Source organism: Camellia sinensis, chromosome 2 (assembly GCF_055761805.1).
Source record: "Camellia sinensis isolate YWXY chromosome 2, ASM5576180v1, whole genome shotgun sequence".
Lineage (NCBI taxonomy): Eukaryota > Viridiplantae > Streptophyta > Magnoliopsida > Ericales > Theaceae > Camellia > Camellia sinensis.
This window is the reverse complement of record NC_138962.1, coordinates 27,642,468-27,661,005: the sequence shown is the minus strand read 5'-3', so window position 1 is coordinate 27,661,005 and position 18,538 is coordinate 27,642,468. Positions and strand designations below refer to the sequence as shown.

Sequence of the window (18,538 nt, the reverse complement as noted above, 5' to 3'; positions counted from 1 at the left end):
ATGTTTTTCAAGCATCCCAACAACCCCATGAGAGAGAGGAGTGCTTATTTGTGGGTGTTGTGGATGGGATTATGGAGGAAGCTTTACCCTCCATTCTTGTAGAGGACCTTCTAGAGGCTTGTCTAGCTCATTTTGGGTTTGAAAATTTTGATATTTACGAGTCAATTGAGGAGGTGAATGCCTTGCTTAATGCTTCTTATACACTGGATTTTCCTCTGTGAAAAGCTCGATTTGAGTCAGTTTCTCCTCTGTCGAGAGAGCCCGCCATACCATCTTTAGTCACACCACCTACACTGGAGTTGAAGCCACTCTCAGCCACACTCAAGTATGCATTTTTAGGGCTCCAGGATACTTTACTAGTCATCATTGTATCTAACTTGACTACAGAGCAGGAGTGTAACAACCTAAATTTTTAATTATTCTTTAAAATTTATACTAATATTATTTAATCACAGTTAGAAAAATATACGATTTATTTTATATTATTATGTGTAATTGTGTAAAGTAATGTCATTATCTAGAAATTTAGGGGTTAAAGTGTAATTATAGGAAGTGGATTTGCCACCACAAATTTGGAGAAGACACCTGGCTGCCAGCTGTCTCTCATGTATAAGTTAGACACCTATATATAGAGGTGTGGCGTTGATATAAAGGAAACCAAACAAAGAAAGGAGAAGAAAATAGTGGAAGTCAAGAAGGTCCTTGATAGTGGAAAGAAAAAGTGAGGCATTAATTTTAAGGTGAGTTATATTATACCTTGAGTCACCATAACATATTTTACGTATATTTTGAGTTACCATGATTTATTTTACGTAATTATGTTTTTTATTTTATGAACCTTATTTTATATAATAAGGAAAATACATGGATATAACTGTTTATTAAAATGTGTTTTGAGTAGTTATTTTATAAGTACCACCACGACAGTCGCATGCCTTGGAGGACGTAAATAACCATTGGCACATGTTTGGTCACTTTGTGGTCCTCTGTTTGTCATGGATCCATTGACCCCTGTTCTGATAGTCAGTCCAGTGACCCATGTTCTGTTCCGTAATGTGGTTATAGTTGTTTACATAATTTCTGTATTATATGTCAAATAATTTCCGTATTATATACTCTGTTTTTTAATATCAAACTCTGTTTAGCCCCATAATTATCCATAGTGAATTTTATGCCCTTATGCTTTTAGTACAATATTTTTTACTTTGACATGTGCTTATAGTATTTTACCACTTTCAGGTGACATGTCAGGGCCAGCACGTGGGGTAGGCACAAAGCACTTTGTAGACATAGCTTAGCTCTGACAATTTAATTACATAGAAACTCCAATGAATATTTTGATACCTTCACTTAAATATTATTTTTCCGCTCGCGTTTAGTAATTTATTTAAGAATTGGTCGGAGGTAACTTTAGTTACTGGCCATCACGATACTTAACCCTTGGATATGGGGAGCAGGTCCTGATAAGGAGAGTCAGTTAATAAGTGTTCTCATAGCACATCGGAGTGTTATAGGGTGGTTGATGGCTGATTTGAGAGGGATAAATCCCTCCGTGTGCATGCATTATATACATCTAGAGGAGGACACCAAACCTTCGCGTGAAATGCAACGAAGTCTTAATCCTAATTTGAAAGAGGTGGTGAAAAATGAGGTGTTGAAACTGTTAGATGTGGGTATTATATACCCCATCTCGGATAGCAAGTGGGTGAATCCCACACAAGTGGTGCCCAAGAAATCGGGCATCATTATTGTTGAGAATGAGAGAGGAGAGTTAGTCCCCACACCAACCACTACTGGGTGGCGAGTGTGCATTGATTATAGGAGACTGAATTCCATGACTAGAAAGGATCATTTTCCCTTACCTTTTATTGATCAAATCCTAGAGCGGTTAGCGGGGTAAGATTTTTATGGTTTTCTTGATGGCTACTCGGGGTATAATAAAGTCCTGGTGTACCTCGTTGACCAGGAAAAGACCACATTCACTTGCCATTTTGGCACTTTTGCTTACAGGTGCATGCTCTTTGGGCTATGTAATGCACCGACGACTTCTCAACGGTGTATGATGGTCATTTTCTCCGATATGGTGGAAAAATTCTTAGAGGTTTTCATGGATGATTTTTCGGTGTTTGGACCGTCTTTTAAAGAATGCCTTAAGAATTTGACTAGAGTGTTGAAACGATGTACTGAGGCAAACTTGATTTTGGGTTAGGAGAAAAGCCATTTTATGGTTCGTGAGGCTATAGTGTTGGGACACATTGTATCCCCTCGAGGTATAGAGGTAGACAAAGCTAAAGTTGACCTCATTGCAAGCCTTCCTCCACTCACTTTTGTGCGTCAAGTCCGTTCTTTCTTGGGGCATGCAGGTTTTTACTGTAGGTTTATCAAAGACTTTAGTAAAATATCACTTCCTTTGTGTAGTTTACTTGCTAAGGATGCACTTTTTATCTTTGATGAGGCATGTTTAAAAGCCTTTGAAACAGTGAGAGTGGCCCTTACTACCTCCCCAATTATGAAATCACCAGATTGGTCGCTTCCCTTTGAAATCATGTGTGATGCCTTAGATTATGTTGTCGGGGCTGTGTTGGGCTAAAGGGTCAATAGAGCACCATATGCTATGTACTATGCTAGTCGCACTCTCTCGGATGCACAATTGAATTACACTACAACCGAGAAAGAGTTGCCGGTTGTGGTCTTTGCCTTAGATAAGTTCTGATCCTATCTCCTAGGTTCCAAGGTCATAGTCTTCACTGATCATGCCGCTTTACGGTATTTACTATTAAAGAAAGAGACCAAATCTAGGTTAATCAGATGGATTTTGTTGCTTCAGGAATTTGACCTAAAGATCAGAGATAAGAAAGGGTCTAAGAATGTGGTGGCGGATCACCTCTCCCGAGTCCTTGTTGAGTATACTAGGGACCCTCTAACTTTGCATGATTCGTTTCCAGACGAAAAATTTCTTGTGGTGTTACGAGCGAGCCCCCTGTAGTTTGCACATTTTGTGAATTACTTGGCCATTGGGCAAATTCCTTAAAATTGATCTAAGTAAGACAAAGACTGATTCTTTTCGCAGGTCAGGTATTATTTTTGGGAGGATCCGGAGTTGTTTAAATATTGCTCCGACCAAATGATCCGACAGTGTGTGCCGGAGAGTGAGGTGCATAGCATTTTTACATTTTGTCATTCTTCTGCATGTGGCGGTCATTTTAGTGGACATAAAACGGCCGCTAAGATTTTACAAAGCGGATTTTATTGGCCCACCATTTCAAAAAATGCCCATCAATTTTGTAGAACTTGTTTGCGCTGTCAGCAAATGGGTTCAATATCTCAGCGTGACATGATGCCAATGTCTCGTATTCTTGTGGTAGAGATCTTTGATGTTTGGGGGATTGATTTTATGGGATCTTTCCCATCGTCATTCGGATTTGAGTATATTCTCTTGGCAGTAGATTATGTGTCTAAATGGGGGAGGCGATAGCTACCTGAATAAACGATCATAAAGTAGTAATCAAACTTTTGCATGAAAACATCTTTAGTCGTTTTGGGTTTCCTAGAGCCATAATAAGTGATCAGGGTACACATTTTTGTAACCGGTTCTTGGAGTCGGTAGTTAAGAAATACTCTATCACTCATAAAGTTGGTATTCCATACCACCCTCAAACTAGTGGCCAAGTGGAAGTCTCAAATAGAGAGGTGAAACACATAATAGAGAAAACGGTAAGGCCAGATAGGAAAGATTGGTCAAAATGTTTGATTGATGCATTATGGGCCTACCGCACTACTTATAAGACATTCATTGGGATGTCACCATATAGGGCGGTGTTTGGCAAAGCTTACCATCTCTCGGTTGAACTTGAGCACTGAGCGTTGTGGGCCATAAAGAAGTTTAACTTCGATATGGCTGCGACTGGGCTCAATCGGAAATCGCAACTCAATGAGTTGGAGAAAATTTGGAATGATGCATATGAGAGTTCGAGAATTTTTAAAGCTCGAACTAAGGAATTCCATGACAAGCACATTAATAGAAAATCCTTTGAACCCAGCCAAGAAGTATGGTTTTTTAACTTAAAATTGAGACTATTTCCAGGTAAGCTTAAATCAAGATGGGATGGTCCCTTTGTGGTTGTAGAGACATTTATTCATGGCGCCGTTGAGGTGCAAGATCCAAAGAATGGCCACACTTTCAAAGTGAATGGCCAAAGACTGAAGCCATATATAGAGAGGATTCAAAATGGGGATATGATTGAGTCCATTGCTTTGATGGATCCTTTTTACTATGATTGAGAGATTGATGTCTTGTTCTTTTTTCTTTCCTTTCTATTCTATTATATTTTTCTTTATTCTTACTGTGCTTTATTTGCGTCTAAAAGACTTTAAATCCTCTAAAGGTGTAACTCCTTTAGTGTTTGTCATGCCCGAACGACATCTGACGATTTGGTATAGCCACATAACTGTGTTTGTAGTGAGTTCCTAGGAGACCAACTTAGACGGTGGAAACTAGAGTTCGAATGACAAAGCTTAGAACGCAAAGGTTTGGGATTTTCGAGACTAAAATCTGGTTTGAATACCCAGGGGTGTGGAGATTGCTTCAAAACCACCCCGCCTTGAACTCTATATGGCAGCCCCTTAGGTCGAGTTAGCCTTAGGCGGCTCGATTCTAGATATCAAATCAACCTAGTCTGTCACCCTATTGGAGAATAGGGAAAGTTATAAACACAATTAGGGAGAAAAGTAGTATCCGTGGTTTTCGCGTAAAGATTATACCTTTATTGAACTTTTATTTCTTTTCATAGGTTATTGTTATTTTGATTGTGAAATAAAGGTACAAGTTGGGCTGAGGGTGTTTTCAAAAAAAAAAAAAATCTCACATGTGCGGCACTACCCACCGCACGTGTGGTAAAATTTTCAGTCCCAAATTTAAGCCTGCTTTAATTGCAGATGCGGGTGTGTGGTGCGGTAATAGTGGTGCACGTGCGGCTTGATCCTCGTACGTGTGGAATGTCGTTCCAAAAAAAAAAAAAAATCCCGCACCTGCAGCCAAACCCACCGCACGTGTAGCTATAACTTAATTCCACAAGTTGCATTCTGCTTTAAATACAGGTGCGTAAGGGTGGTGCAGTTTGCACGGTGCACATGCGGCCTGGGCCCCGCACGTACGTGAAATTTCCTAAATCCAATTCGACGCTTGCTTTATATGCAGGTGCGTGCTACAGTGTAGAAATAATAATAATAATAATAATTTTTTAAAAAAATTCAAATTTCTTTGTTCAATTTATTTTATTCTATTTATTTTATTTTATTTTCATTTTTGAAAAAAAAATCAAATCAAAGAAAAAAAAAATTCAGATTTCTTTGTTCAACATATTTTATTTATTTTATTTTATTTTTGTTTTTGAAAAAAAAAAATTGAATATCTAACCTAGACCCACTTTTCTCACCACCTCTCAAATTCTCTCTCTACCTTATCATCTTCTTCCTCTCTTTCTCTTTCACTCAAGCCCCACCACCACTAACATTTTTCATTCTTCTTTCCACCATCACCAACCTTCACCCTCTTTCTTCCTCACCACCATCTCACCGTTAGCGCCCTATTTCCTCTCCGTCCGTCGAATATCCGACGACTATCATTTTTTCCGGCGAATCTCCCTTCTTTTTCTCTTTTTCTTCACTATTTAAAGGTAAATCCTTCCTTTTTGTTTAAAACTTTATATTTCTTCTTTCAATCTTCCATTGTAGTGAGATTTAGGGATAGTTTTATAGTGATCTATTGTTTATCCTTAAAAAAAAAAAAAAAAAAAATTCAGCCGTAGAGTTTTGTTTTTGTAGGTGTAGGAGTAGATAAGTAGAGTTTTGTTTTTATTTTTGTTCAAGTCATCATCTATTGTTGATCCTTAAAAATAATATAAAATAAAAATAAAAATTGGGCAGTCAAGAAGACGATCACCGCTCGTGCGGCCATCTCCGACGCACGTGCAACCCCCCAAAAAAAAAAAAAATCCTGCTTAGCTTTTTGTTTGTTTCATAGGTTATTTATTTATTTATTTAGTTGTTTATTTTTCTGTTATTTTATTTATTTAGCTTTTTTTGATTGTTTAAGAGAGAAAAAAAAAAAGAAAAAAAAAGCGTCAAGTTTGTGTGTGTGTGTTATTATTTGCCTACTTGGATGTGCACCTACAATCACTGGTAATATTCTCTCATTTCTATTTACTTGGCTTTTGCTTCCATTGAGGACAATGTCATATTCAAGTTGGAGGATGAGGATATTTTCTTTTGTGTATTTCTATTTGACTCATAATTCATGCTTATACATACTTCACTTGATTTTCACTTTGTGCCAATATGGTAGTGATTTGAGCATATGTTAATTGGGGAACATAGTAGGCTTGTATGAAAAGGGTTTATTAGGTAAATACTTACATGTGATGTTTTCACTAGGAGAGTTATTTGTATTTGTGGTATTAGCACACTTGTCATGAGTATGCCTTGATTCACATAAACACACTTTCATAGTAGTGACCTCTCTATTCTAATCCATTGTGTGCATCATTGATAATTGTTAGGATTGCAGGAAAGAATAAATGAGTAGTCAAGATTCTCTAAAAAATAAAAATAAATAAAAAAAAGAAGAGAAAACCTTGATTTGTTTGGGTTCATAGCCTCTTTAACTCGAGTTATTAAGCCCGTAGGCGTGTCTCTATACCTAGTGCCCTAAAACCGTCTGGTTTGGGAGTCACTGGCCCAATACTTGCTACATGGGTTAATTAGAAAGTTTAAGGGATCTAGACATTGCACAGTTAAGGAAAAGTAAGGAGAATGACTTGTTCAGATTTGCAACCTTTTCAACTTGAGTTATTAAGCCCGCAGGGGTGTCTTTACACCTAGTGCCCTAAAACCGTTTCGTTTTGGAGTCATTGGCCCAATGCTTGTTACATGGGTTAATTAGAAAGCTTAATGGATCAGGATATTGCATAGTCTTTCAAGTTAAAAAATAATAAATAAATAAATAAAAAATTGAGAATCTTGGTTGCGATAGTTTAGTTTTTCTGTATATACTTGGTGTTATTATGAGTTACACTGGACTACTATAGTGGACAGTTAACTAGTATGGGGATTGTACTTTACACCGAGGGTACTGATGATGTGTTTATTAGCATTCACAAACATATGGGATTTTACTTTTGTATTAACTGAATTGTGGTCTTTGCTCAATAGATTCCTTAATGCTTGTCTACTGTGTCGTCAATGACTCATCATGTCTTAATATTGCACTGCATTGGCACATAAGTTAATTATTGAGTGGTGTAGTGTGATTTATTGTTGCTGGATAGATGTGAATATATTAATATTTGTGGGTATCATTTCTGGAAACTCTTACGAGACTTTATTCGTCCACTTGGGATAACTTTGTACTTTAAAGGCTTGTTGCATATACTAAATGCAACCGTTTTTCCACAAAAGAGGAAATATTTGTCTAATTTTATTTTTTTTTTTATTGCTTGCTTGAGGACTAGCAAGTTGTAAGTTAAGGGATGTGATTAAGGCCAAATTGTGCAACATTGAGGTTGTTAATTAGGATCTCTTAACTTTACTTGCTTGTCAAATTATATATATTTTATGTCTGTTTAATGTCAATCAGATTGTATATAGTCGGAGCATAAAATGGGTAAAAATACAGAATTTAGAGAGAAAAGAGTTTCCTGCACGCGCGTTGACTGTCCCACACGTGCGTTGACTTTTCTCAAAAAATGGGCTTGTTGTTTTAAACTTGTTTGAAAGACAACAGAGTTATATAAAGGCAAGAAAGGGGCTGGATTAGGGTTCTGAAATTTATTTTAAGAAAAAGGAGGCTAGGGTTTTGAAAAGGTGATTTCTCCTCAAGCTTAAAGGACAACTTCCATTGGGGCTTCTTTTTCATCCTCTTCCGCTTCCCACTCCTCCATGAGTGGCTAGTTTTCTTTTTTAGAGTTTTGATGAAACCCTAGCTATATAATAGGATTTTTCATAAGATTTGATTGTGAATCGGTTTGAATCAATGTATGGATGATTTAGAAGTTTTTAATCATTGTTCTTTTCATCTCTTTAAGTATTTTACTCTCTGTGATTGTTTAATGCTTTCCATACATTAGTTTTCTTTGTGTTTGTATTCAAAGTACGAGACGAGTCATGCTACGAGAGACGAGTCGTGTTGCTACCATAATTTAGAGCAAACGCCTCATGCTACACGAGATGATTCGTGCTTGTACGTTGAATGCAACAACCCTCTTGATTAATATTTCGAACTTGTAGTTGTGAAATATTGGGTATTTCAAGTCGGATTGCAATTATTAGCCATGTTTAATCTCGTTTATATGGTTAGTGGTAAATTCTTTGCTCTAGAATTTTTTCTCAAAAATCAATCTCTCAAATCCTAATTTTAATTGTCAATTTAATTTCTCAATTTCATTTAATTTCTGTGTAGTCATAAAATCTCTCAATCTTTTTAATCAAAATTAATTTAAGAATTCAGTGATTAAATTAGTCTAATTTCATAATTGTCCCTGTGGATTGATACTGGACTTGCGATTATTCTAAAAGAATATGTATAGTTTAGTATTTAATTTTAGTGTGTGTAACGATCCATCAATTAATGATAATGACTAATTATTGAATTGTATTTTTTGAATTAAATGTTAGATGATGATTAAATAAAGAAAGTGTTGGAAAAAATTCAGATCCATTTGAAGGATGTTGGCCATTTGTTGATAACCTATCATTTTTCTCAGTATTGTTTGTGTTTATTAATTTAAGGCATGCCACCACTATTTGATGTGAATTTATCAATTTTTTTTTAATACTTTTCATACTCTTCGTCATCCGTCTCTATAATCACATGGTTGAAAGTTTTTTTTGAATGATAATGGTGAGTCAGTTGTACACCGCCCACAGCTTTGCCTCAATACCAGTGCAACTTTCCAATTTGCCATAGGAGCCGTAGATCCAAGAATCTAGGGTAGAAAAATAAAAGAAAATCCAAAAAATAGAGTAAAAATAATCTCTTTTAATTTTAAAAAAAAATTAAGCTTGTTTTAGGTAAAAAATAAAAAATAAAAAATCAGCCTATTGACTTATTTTGACCATGTAACTTCTCTAATTTTTTTTTGTACGTCTTTTCATGATACGTAAAAAAATCAAAAAATACGTCAAATTCAAAACAAACGTTTAAGTTTTTGATTTATGTTTACAAAAATTTTATAAATTAATTTTTGTTTATTTTAAAAAAAATATAAATTACAAATTCATTTGGTTTGAATAAAATATTTGAAAATTTTTAGAAACACAAACTAAAAAATTTGTTTTTTCAAGCTTAAAATGTTTATATTTATTTTTTATCATTTATGACAATGAGATCATACACATTATAATTGAAAAAAATTAATTAAAAAAATAATTGGGAAAAAATAATTTAAAAAAATTAATTGGAAAAAAAATTATTTGAAAAAAAATTAATTGAAAAAAAAATTATTAGTTAAAATTTTAAATTTCTGTTTAAAAACTAATGTAAACTCATTTTTTGAGTTTATGTTTTTTTTAAAAAAAATTTATAAATTAAGACAACCATTTATAAATTAAAAAAATTATCAAACAAATTTTTATTACAATTTTTAAAATTTTTATAAATATAAATTAAAAACTAAAAATAAAATAATTACCAAACATAGCTTTTTGGTACGTCATAACCCAGAAGTGATGTTTTTTTTTTTGTTTTTTTTAAATTCACTAAAAAACATAAAAAAAAAAGAAAAGAAAAAGGAAAAAAATAACCAAAAAAAAAAGTAAGCTGCAACCAAATTGAAATACAAGAAAATGCAATGCAGGGGCTCACAAACAAAAAAACTCCAAAACTTTCGACGAAAATTAGGGCTTAGACCTGAGCCCCTATATAAATAAGAATATCGTACTGAGAACGCAAAAAACTCATTGCCGTCACAACCCTAGTCACTGAGCTAGGGTTTCTGAAATACCAAACTCTTCTCTTCTCAGAATATGCAAATCCTCACCTCTCTCTCTCTCTCTGTCTGTATATATAGATTGTGCCTTCATAATCCCAGATAAGCTGAAACAGAGTGCTTAATCTGATTCATGGGAGGCCAAGAACAAGCTCTGTGGAAGTTTCGCTGATAACGCCTCTTCTCTTATCTAAGAAGGCGTTTACTAGTAGCTTTTCCATACATTTTCTTCACAATTTTTTCATGGTTTTGAAGATAGGTCTGAGAGCATCTCCAATTATTCTTTTTTATTTTTTCCTCATCGTATTGGTTAAGGAACTCACCATTAATTTTTCTGTTTTTTCATCAAATGTTTTAAAAAGAAATTATAAACTTTTCTAAATGATCTAGTTTTACTTTTTAAAAAAACTGAATAAAAATATGATTATTGAAGGTTTAGTGAAGGATCTCCATTGATTTGTTGAAAATTCATTGATTTGATAAAATGATGATGAAACTAACAAATGCAAAATCAGCCCAATTTTTTAACTAATTTCTTACTCAAGTTTTAAAGGGAAAAAAAGGGACAATGCATATCAGTTGAGTAGTAAAAGAAAAATGATTTTTCTCCACAAATTTGTCCCCCCAACCAGTCCGAAATTTAGAAGAGAAAGACAAAGAGATAGAGAAAGAGAAGAGAGGGGAAGATGAGGAGATGACAGCTGCGACAGCCCTATGCCTGCCGTGGTTTCCGCCCGATCGTCGCCAGCCGTTGCCTTGTCGCAATCCCGTCGTCGCCTCCGCCTCTGCCTCGCAGCCCTTGTCTCCGCCTCCACCTCCTGCCTTTGCTTCCGCCCCCGCCCGATTTTGTTGGCCCTTCCAGTTCTACTTCTTCCAGTTCATCTTCTTCTTCATCCTTTTTCTTCCTTCTGATTTTCGTCTTTTGAAAAAAAAAAAAAAAATCAAAACGACGAAACGACGTCGTTTTTGAATTGAGGACTTCTATATTGAGCTACCTATCACTTATAGTAAAAAATTATTTATAAAAAAATAGTAAAAAAATTATAATTTTAATTATTAATATTTATAATATTTTTCATTGTTTTGTAAATATTTTTCATTGACACCATGTTTGTGTACTTTCTTCCCAAAAAAATTGAAAGATTCGAGATGCCTTTTTTTATTTTTTATTTTATATTGTGGCTGTGAACGATAAAGCGTATACCTGTAAAATTGAAAGGAGAATAAAGTACAAAAACAATGCAAGGAAAGGAGGAATTTTTATTCTGTTAAAAAAAAACAAAAGGAGGAATTTTTATTGTGTTTAAATGCCCATTTGGAAAAAAAATGGCGCTTAATAAAATAATTTAGATTTTAATTTCAATTGTGTCAATATAAAAGTTAGTATCATGTATTTACTATTATATAATTTTCCCTGATATATAGCCAAAAGAGAGAATTGATACCAAAAAAATAAATTCAATGTATTGAATGGCTAGTCTTGCCCGCCCTTGAGTTGCCCCAAGGTTGTTCACTTCAAGTCCAGATCATAACTTGTTAAACAATTTTTCATCTGATAGGAGGAAACATCATACATGTCTGAGGAGTCATAATGACTTATATGGGCTGTGGCTTTGTCTTTTGTTGGCTATTAGTGGCTTACATGCCTTGGGCTACTTAGGGTCAATGTTAGGCCACGTTGGGCACTTCCAACGGCCACTCTTGAGCACTCAAATGGCCACACCACCGCGAGCGAAACGTCACAGAGTTAACCTTGCAAGGCAACCCGTGACACTCTTCTCCACTTCAACCATCAACGTCCTCGTTGATGTAGCACAAAGCTGATGCTGCAGTGCGTGTACCGGCTCCTCTGCTGAGTCCAATACCTCGGTGTTGATGGCCTACCTTCAACGTCTAACTCTTTTAGCCAAGCTCCCCTCATTGTTCTCTACTCAAACCCAGCTGAAATGCGCTCCACTTGTTGCACCCTCTGCTGGTTGCACCCTCTGTTGGTGACTTCTCTCAAATGGCCCCTGCCAAAGCTCCTCTGAGCTCTAAACTCTGCCTTTTGCCAATACTCTTGAAATGTCAAACCCTTTTCCCGAATGGCCTCTCTGCCAATGCTCCTCCGAGCAAACTCCTCTGCAGTCTCAAGCTCCTATGAGCTAATTCATGCTCCTCTGAGCTGACTCCTCTAGACGATGTTCCTCTAAACTCAAGCTCCTCTGAGCTGCCTCAAAATGGCCTCTCTGCCAATGCTCTTCCGAGTAATGCTTCTCTGAGCCCTCTTCTTGAATGGCCTCTCTGCCAATGCTCCTCTGAGCAAACTCAAAATGGCCTCTCTGCCAATGCTCCTCTGAGCAAATATATTTATATGTTAAGGTTTCGTTTGAGAATAAGGATTGGGTAAGGTTGGGTTAGATTTGGAATTATTTTAGTGGAATATTTATAGGCCAGTCTTATTTTCAAGGGTTATTACCCAACAGGTCCTTAATGAAGACTCTTTTACCTATAAGTCCTGAACATATTTATTTATTTCATTTTTGCCCTCAAATTTTTATACTCAAATCTGAACATTTTTGGTCCTTCAAGGGTTATTACTCACTCTCTCTCTCTCTCTCTCTCTCTCTCTCTCTCTCTCTCTCTCTCTCTCTCTCTTTGTGCACATTTCTCCACTAACGACCATCGGCATCTCCACTATTGTTGACCGCCGCCACCTCCATTGTCGTCATTGCCGGTGACCTCAACTGGCATCTTCTTTCACTTTTACCATTGCTTCACCTCCACCGACGTCTTCGTCTCCACCACCATCGACGTCTCCACCTCCACCGTCGTTGTCGACCACTGCCGCCTCTACCTCTATAATCGTTGTCGCCTCCACCTTTAGTTCTATGATCTAGGCTATTTGTCACTGGGTCTTCTCTCTCTCTCTCTCTCCTTTTTGTATATCGGGGAAGATCCCAGTAATAAAGTTGTTGAAACTAGTGATAAATTTGTTTAAACCAGTGATAAATTTATTTAAACTAATGATAAATTTGCAGTGTTGAGTCTAGGGGTAAAAATAAAAAACACTGTTTGATTTTTTTGAGTAGGACCTGTTGAGTAATAAGACTGGTCCATAGGACTGGCCCATAACTCCCCTAAAAGAAAAAATAGACTTTTTAGCCCAATAAGACAAACATTACATCTAACCCATAATTATTACATTCTCTCTCTCACAAAAAGTCAAAAAAATTAAATAACCCTTCCCAAACGAGGTTTTTTAGCCCCAAGCTAAAATAGTCAAAAAATCAAAAAGCCTAAAAGCCAATCCACTTTCCAAACGACCTCTAAAGGATTGCGGATTCAACTTATTTAGGCTTTGTAACGCCCTTAAAATAGACCCGTAATCATACATTCATGACACAAGAAAGAGATATCATATTGTAGACGCGCCCCGTGGGCCTCGCTATAGTTCGGACTCAATTTGTGTCACGATCCTTAATTTGAACCAAAGAGTCCAAATCCGGTAAATCGTTTTGAGAAAACAGATTTTTAGAAAAGAAGTGCCAAACATGGACTGTTTTGCCAGATACAGAGTCGCCACCTAAATATTTTTTATGAGGGAATTTAGGAAACCTTGACTCGGTGCCAAAGACCATGTGTCCGTCATCACCAAAGTTGCCTTGGCTCGGGAGCTTGGGTACGATTGGGGAAGATCAGCTATGAGAACCCCCTCTCGCCCGATCCGAAGATCGGCTTCTACTAACCGTGATATCTGCTTTTGAAAACGTTATGTGTTCTTATTCCGGTTATTAGCCTAGAATTACTATGTTGTGCGCACAGCAAACAAGTATAGACCAATTCGCCTAAATTGGAGCAAAATATTTCATGTTTGTTTTGAAGATGGTTTACTACTCGCAAGTAGGCTAAAATGCAAGTTTTGCCACCCTCGAGTAGGCTTTTAGAAAAGATGGTTTTGCCACTATCTAGTGGGCTTAAAACTCACAGTTTTAATGCATTTTTCCAATTTAGGTAATTCAACCTCCATCCACAGGCATTCAAGCAGTTATATCACATAAGCAGCTAGCCTCATGGTAATCATGTTGTTATGGCAACACTCACACGCATGCGGTATGCTAAAGCATAAATGCTTACCGAGTACTCCGAGCCAAAACAGGGAACTCGTTAGCAAATCAATGTATGATCCAAGTCCATGTTAAGTGCCTAATGCAACGTATACAAAATGTCACTAGAATGGGCTCGACTAATCTAGAAGTTACATGTGAAATGCACCAACATCATGTATTCAAGTTAGATTTGAAATACTAATGCAGTTAGCATGATGCGCCGAGCCCGGTGCATGCAATATTGATGAATGATGCACGCATGCATAACATAAGGTATGCTAAATTAAACATGACCTATTACTAACCATCAAAGCAGGTAAGTAAAAGGGAGAAAGAAGTGGGGGTTGAAAGACATGTATACACTCACCCACACTTATTACAAATTCGCCCTCGCTCGGAGGGACCGAAAGAATAATACAAATTAACTAACTCGCAAGCTAATTAATTATTACAAATCACCTAATTAATTAACAAATTAACTAAGCTAAGAAAAGCAATAAAAAAAGGGGCCTCGGGAAGAGGGTCCAATGCACGCATGCTCGGGTCTTGCTCAGAAGTCCAGTGCCATGCACAAGCTGCCTCTGTTTTCCCTGCTCTGCTTCTCTGAAGACTGCCAAAGTCTCAGGATGTGCTCACTGGATGTTAGGGAATGCCACCGACTGGAGGGAATCATCATTGGCTGTGATTTGGTGGTCATCAGCTAAATATGAATCCATCGGCCACTGATGGATGGCCAGTCGGCACTCTGTGCAGTCGATCGGCAAAAGGTTCCTGCAGAATCCGTTTGACAGCAGCAGAGGACAGAGCTTTTCATGACAATGCAATTCAAGCAATGTATGCACCAACCATATCCTTTATCATGTTTATGACTCAAAGGGACATGATCCTCGATTCTCGGGCCACCAATCACGCATTTCGATGCATGATGGCCCAAAGAATCGAGTGTGCAACTTCAATTTCAAATGTAATGCAATGAAAATAAACAAGCAAAGGGGCTCAACCTTTATCATGCTCAACTCAAGAGGTATAGCATGCATGTTAATGCAATGCAATCCTAAGCATGTGAGCTAATATGCAACATAGGCAATGCAATGTGTACATGCAAGTATGCAAGCAAACATACAAGAGGAGGATGCAAACAAGCAAGGAGACAGACTTAAACTAAATTAGGCCACTCTCAAACAAGCCTAAATCAGCAGCCAAAGTGCTCAAACATGAGGGTCAACACACATACACGCATGCACATGTTAAGGCCTAAACACTTAAGCATCAAAGGATATCCTTTAAGCACACTTCAAGGGGAATAATCACGGACATATGGCATGCATTGGAAGCTTTAAAATCATGCTAAATATGATACCAAATCAATTAAACATGACAAGCCAAGGCATGCAACCAAGGTCCCAAAACTCAAAGTAAGCTAAGGGGCATTAAACTACCCTTGACAAAACCAAACATGGCATGCATTAAACAACTAAAATCAGATTTCTAGCATGTTAAAACAAAGCCAAAAGACTACTTAGATGATATCTAAGAGGCCTAAACATGCAAGCGCACCAAAGAGGCTAAACATGAAGCATGGAATGTCGACCTTTGAACACACTTAAGGGACATCAAATGCAACCACACGAGCATGCTAAGTGGGCTGAAATAACATGGCAAGTGGTTCCAAACCACTGAAATGAGGCAAGAATGCATGCTACACACTCACACCCTTGAAGCCTACAAGCTAAAATGCAAAGAGGCTATGCAATGCATGCTAAAGTCGACCCAAACAACTAAGGACAGACCTTAAACATAGCAAAATAAACATGAAAGCTTCACAAAGCTAAGCCTAAAGCATGCTAGAACAATGGTTTACAACCTAAGGCATGTTAAGGCAACAAAATGGCATTACAAGGCATGTATGCTAAGCAAGCATGGTGTACCAAAACCAACATACAACAATTCTATATTATGGCATAATAAGCATAAAAAATAGCCAAGGCATGGTCAACATGAGCCTAAGCTAGGTGCTCCCTCAAGAAGCAAAAAAATTATCCTTTTCAAGGACAACAAGGAGAGGGGATGGCCCTTTCCTTCTTGGGACCTCAAGGCACCATCCTCACCTCTGAAATCCCTCAAGATTTCAGTGGTGAGGAGGCCCAAACACCAAGGTCTCGGAGCTCACCCAAAATGGCACAAAATGGAGCCTTACATGGCTTAAGAGGGGCCAAACAACCCCAAAGCTTGAAGCAATCTTAAACAACTATTTAGAGGGCCTAAAAATAGAACTTTTTTATGCTATACACAAAGCTCAAAAACAGTTTCAAGATAGGCTAAAAAGCTTTGCAACAAAGGGGTAAAGAGGGACAAAAGTCTTACCCTTGTAGACCCTCTTCACAAATGGTGGACCAGCAGTCTCCTTAGGTCCAAACCAGCTTCAAAACTTCAAAAACAACCCTCTAGAACCTCAGTTCCAAGAGAAAGGTGTAGTAATAGGTGTTTGTGTGTAATACTAAGGCCTAAAACACACACAAATAAACTAAGAAAGAGAGATATAGAGATAGGATATATACAAACCCTAACCCTAGAACTCAAAGCTCTAAAAAATAATCCCTAACTTGTCTCATTTTGTCTAACCCTTAAACAAGAGAGAAGAGCCTCTCTTTTGTAGACAAAATGGTCTTGTAAAGCTTCCAAAGGAAGCTAATAAGAGGGCAATCCCTCCATACACGTGTATGGAGGGGGTGAAAGTGTATGCCAGCTGCACAAAAATATCTGCAAAAGCAGATGCACAGTAATCGGCCGGCCAAAAATGCAATTGACCAAAAAAAGATAGCCGGCCGGCCATTTATAGTGCCAGCCGGCCAAACATTTGGCCGGTGGAAGCAAAACACAGCCGGTGGCCTCAAGCCTTGGCCGGTGATGCTTGGGGATGGCCCACAAGCCATTCCCTACCCCTCCAAGGCAAAGCACAAGTGTTTGGTGCAAAACCAAACACAAAACAGTCGAGTCGAGAGGTCCTGAGGCAAGGTGCGCAGCCGAGACCTCCGGGAACTCAAGACGAACACAAACATGGATGATCACTGAGTGTTCAAGCGGTGACGTCCAAGTCTTAAGGACGGTCAAAAATGGGGTGTCTACACATATTCCCAACATCAAAGTATTCTTACAAGAGATATTACATGTTGACAACAAAAGTAAATACCCTATAGGCTTACAACTTTCCAAGTCAACACTTGGGTTCAACAAAAATAGAGTTCTAACTCTTTACACAAATAAGCCCTTGGCATGATATACATGTAATAACCAAAAATCAACAAAATAACCAAAAGAGTCTTCAACTCCCAAAATCTTCCAAGCTATGTCCTTGGAGGTGGCATGTCACCTGAACCTGAAAATGATGTCCCATATAGGGTGAGCCATTGCCCAGTAGAGATATGCTAAACATAATATGAGCAATAACTAAAACATTAGCATTTGATAAATGTTTAACTCATATAAACCAATTTATAACATATTCCAGTTTCATGACAAATATATCCATGTTTTATCCCATTTTCCTTTACTTAACCAATTCAATTCATAAACATGGCTCAGAACCTGGCCAAACAATTCAATGAGAATATAATGCATATTAAAACACTTCCGTACTTCATTATTCACATGAGACTGCAACTCATATTAAAACACTTCCAATACTTCACTTAATACACATATTTGCTGTATTAATGGAGTCCATCACCTATCTCTTCCCAAACAGGTTTGAGAGTTCATCCCCTATCTCCTCTCAAACCATGGAGTACATCCCCTATCTCCTCCCAAACAATATACATATACATTATATTTAAACACTTATCATATACAATGATCAAGCAAAACACATATTCAATGTGTTATTCCATCCGTCATATTCAATGACATATCTAATTGATTAGTTTTAATTCACCTAATCATCATGCAGTGTCTACAACAATCAAGACAATCCTCCACCGATAACCCAAAGCAATTATTTCTAAACAGATAATAAATGCGTCAACAGATAAATTATCAAAAAGTTCAAATGTGAGTGATTAACCAATCTAACTCTACCATTCATTATTTCCAAACCAATTTCACTATCTCATAATAAATGTCATTAATTTCACAAATGATCCAATCAATCCCAACTAAGGTATTTTCCCATTTTTCTCAATATTGACCCAAATGTTCAAATATCATCAATAGACCTCAATAACTTCGTTTTAAGGCTCAAATACACACATATAGTTCAATGGGACAAAAACCCCTCTTTACACATTTTTAAAGTTTGAAACCGTAACTCCCAAACTTTCCCAACTACAACATTAAATCAAAATGACTACAAGTTTAGGTCAAAGATCATAAATATGAGTAGTTATCCCTACCTCAAAGTTTGAAGCCTAAACGGAAAGATGAAGAAATCCAAAGATGCTCCAAATCAACATTTTTTCGGATCCAAAATGA

General features: G+C 37.1%; 1 protein-coding gene and 1 non-coding gene across 2 annotated transcripts; both read left to right on the top strand.

Annotated features, from left to right (window-relative positions):
- The first annotated feature begins 3,894 nt into the window (after positions 1-3,894).
- Positions 3,895-4,281, top strand: LOC145812624 (uncharacterized). The gene has a single exon (XM_082907607.1). The coding sequence runs from the start codon at positions 3,895-3,897 to the stop codon at positions 4,279-4,281; it is 387 nt and encodes a 128-aa protein (XP_082763733.1).
- A 5,797-nt stretch (positions 4,282-10,078) lies between these two features.
- Positions 10,079-10,210, top strand: LOC114293786 (small nucleolar RNA snoR83). The gene has a single exon (XR_003640189.1). It is a non-coding gene; the product is annotated as a small nucleolar RNA snoR83 (small nucleolar RNA).
- The last annotated feature ends 8,328 nt before the right edge of the window (positions 10,211-18,538 follow it).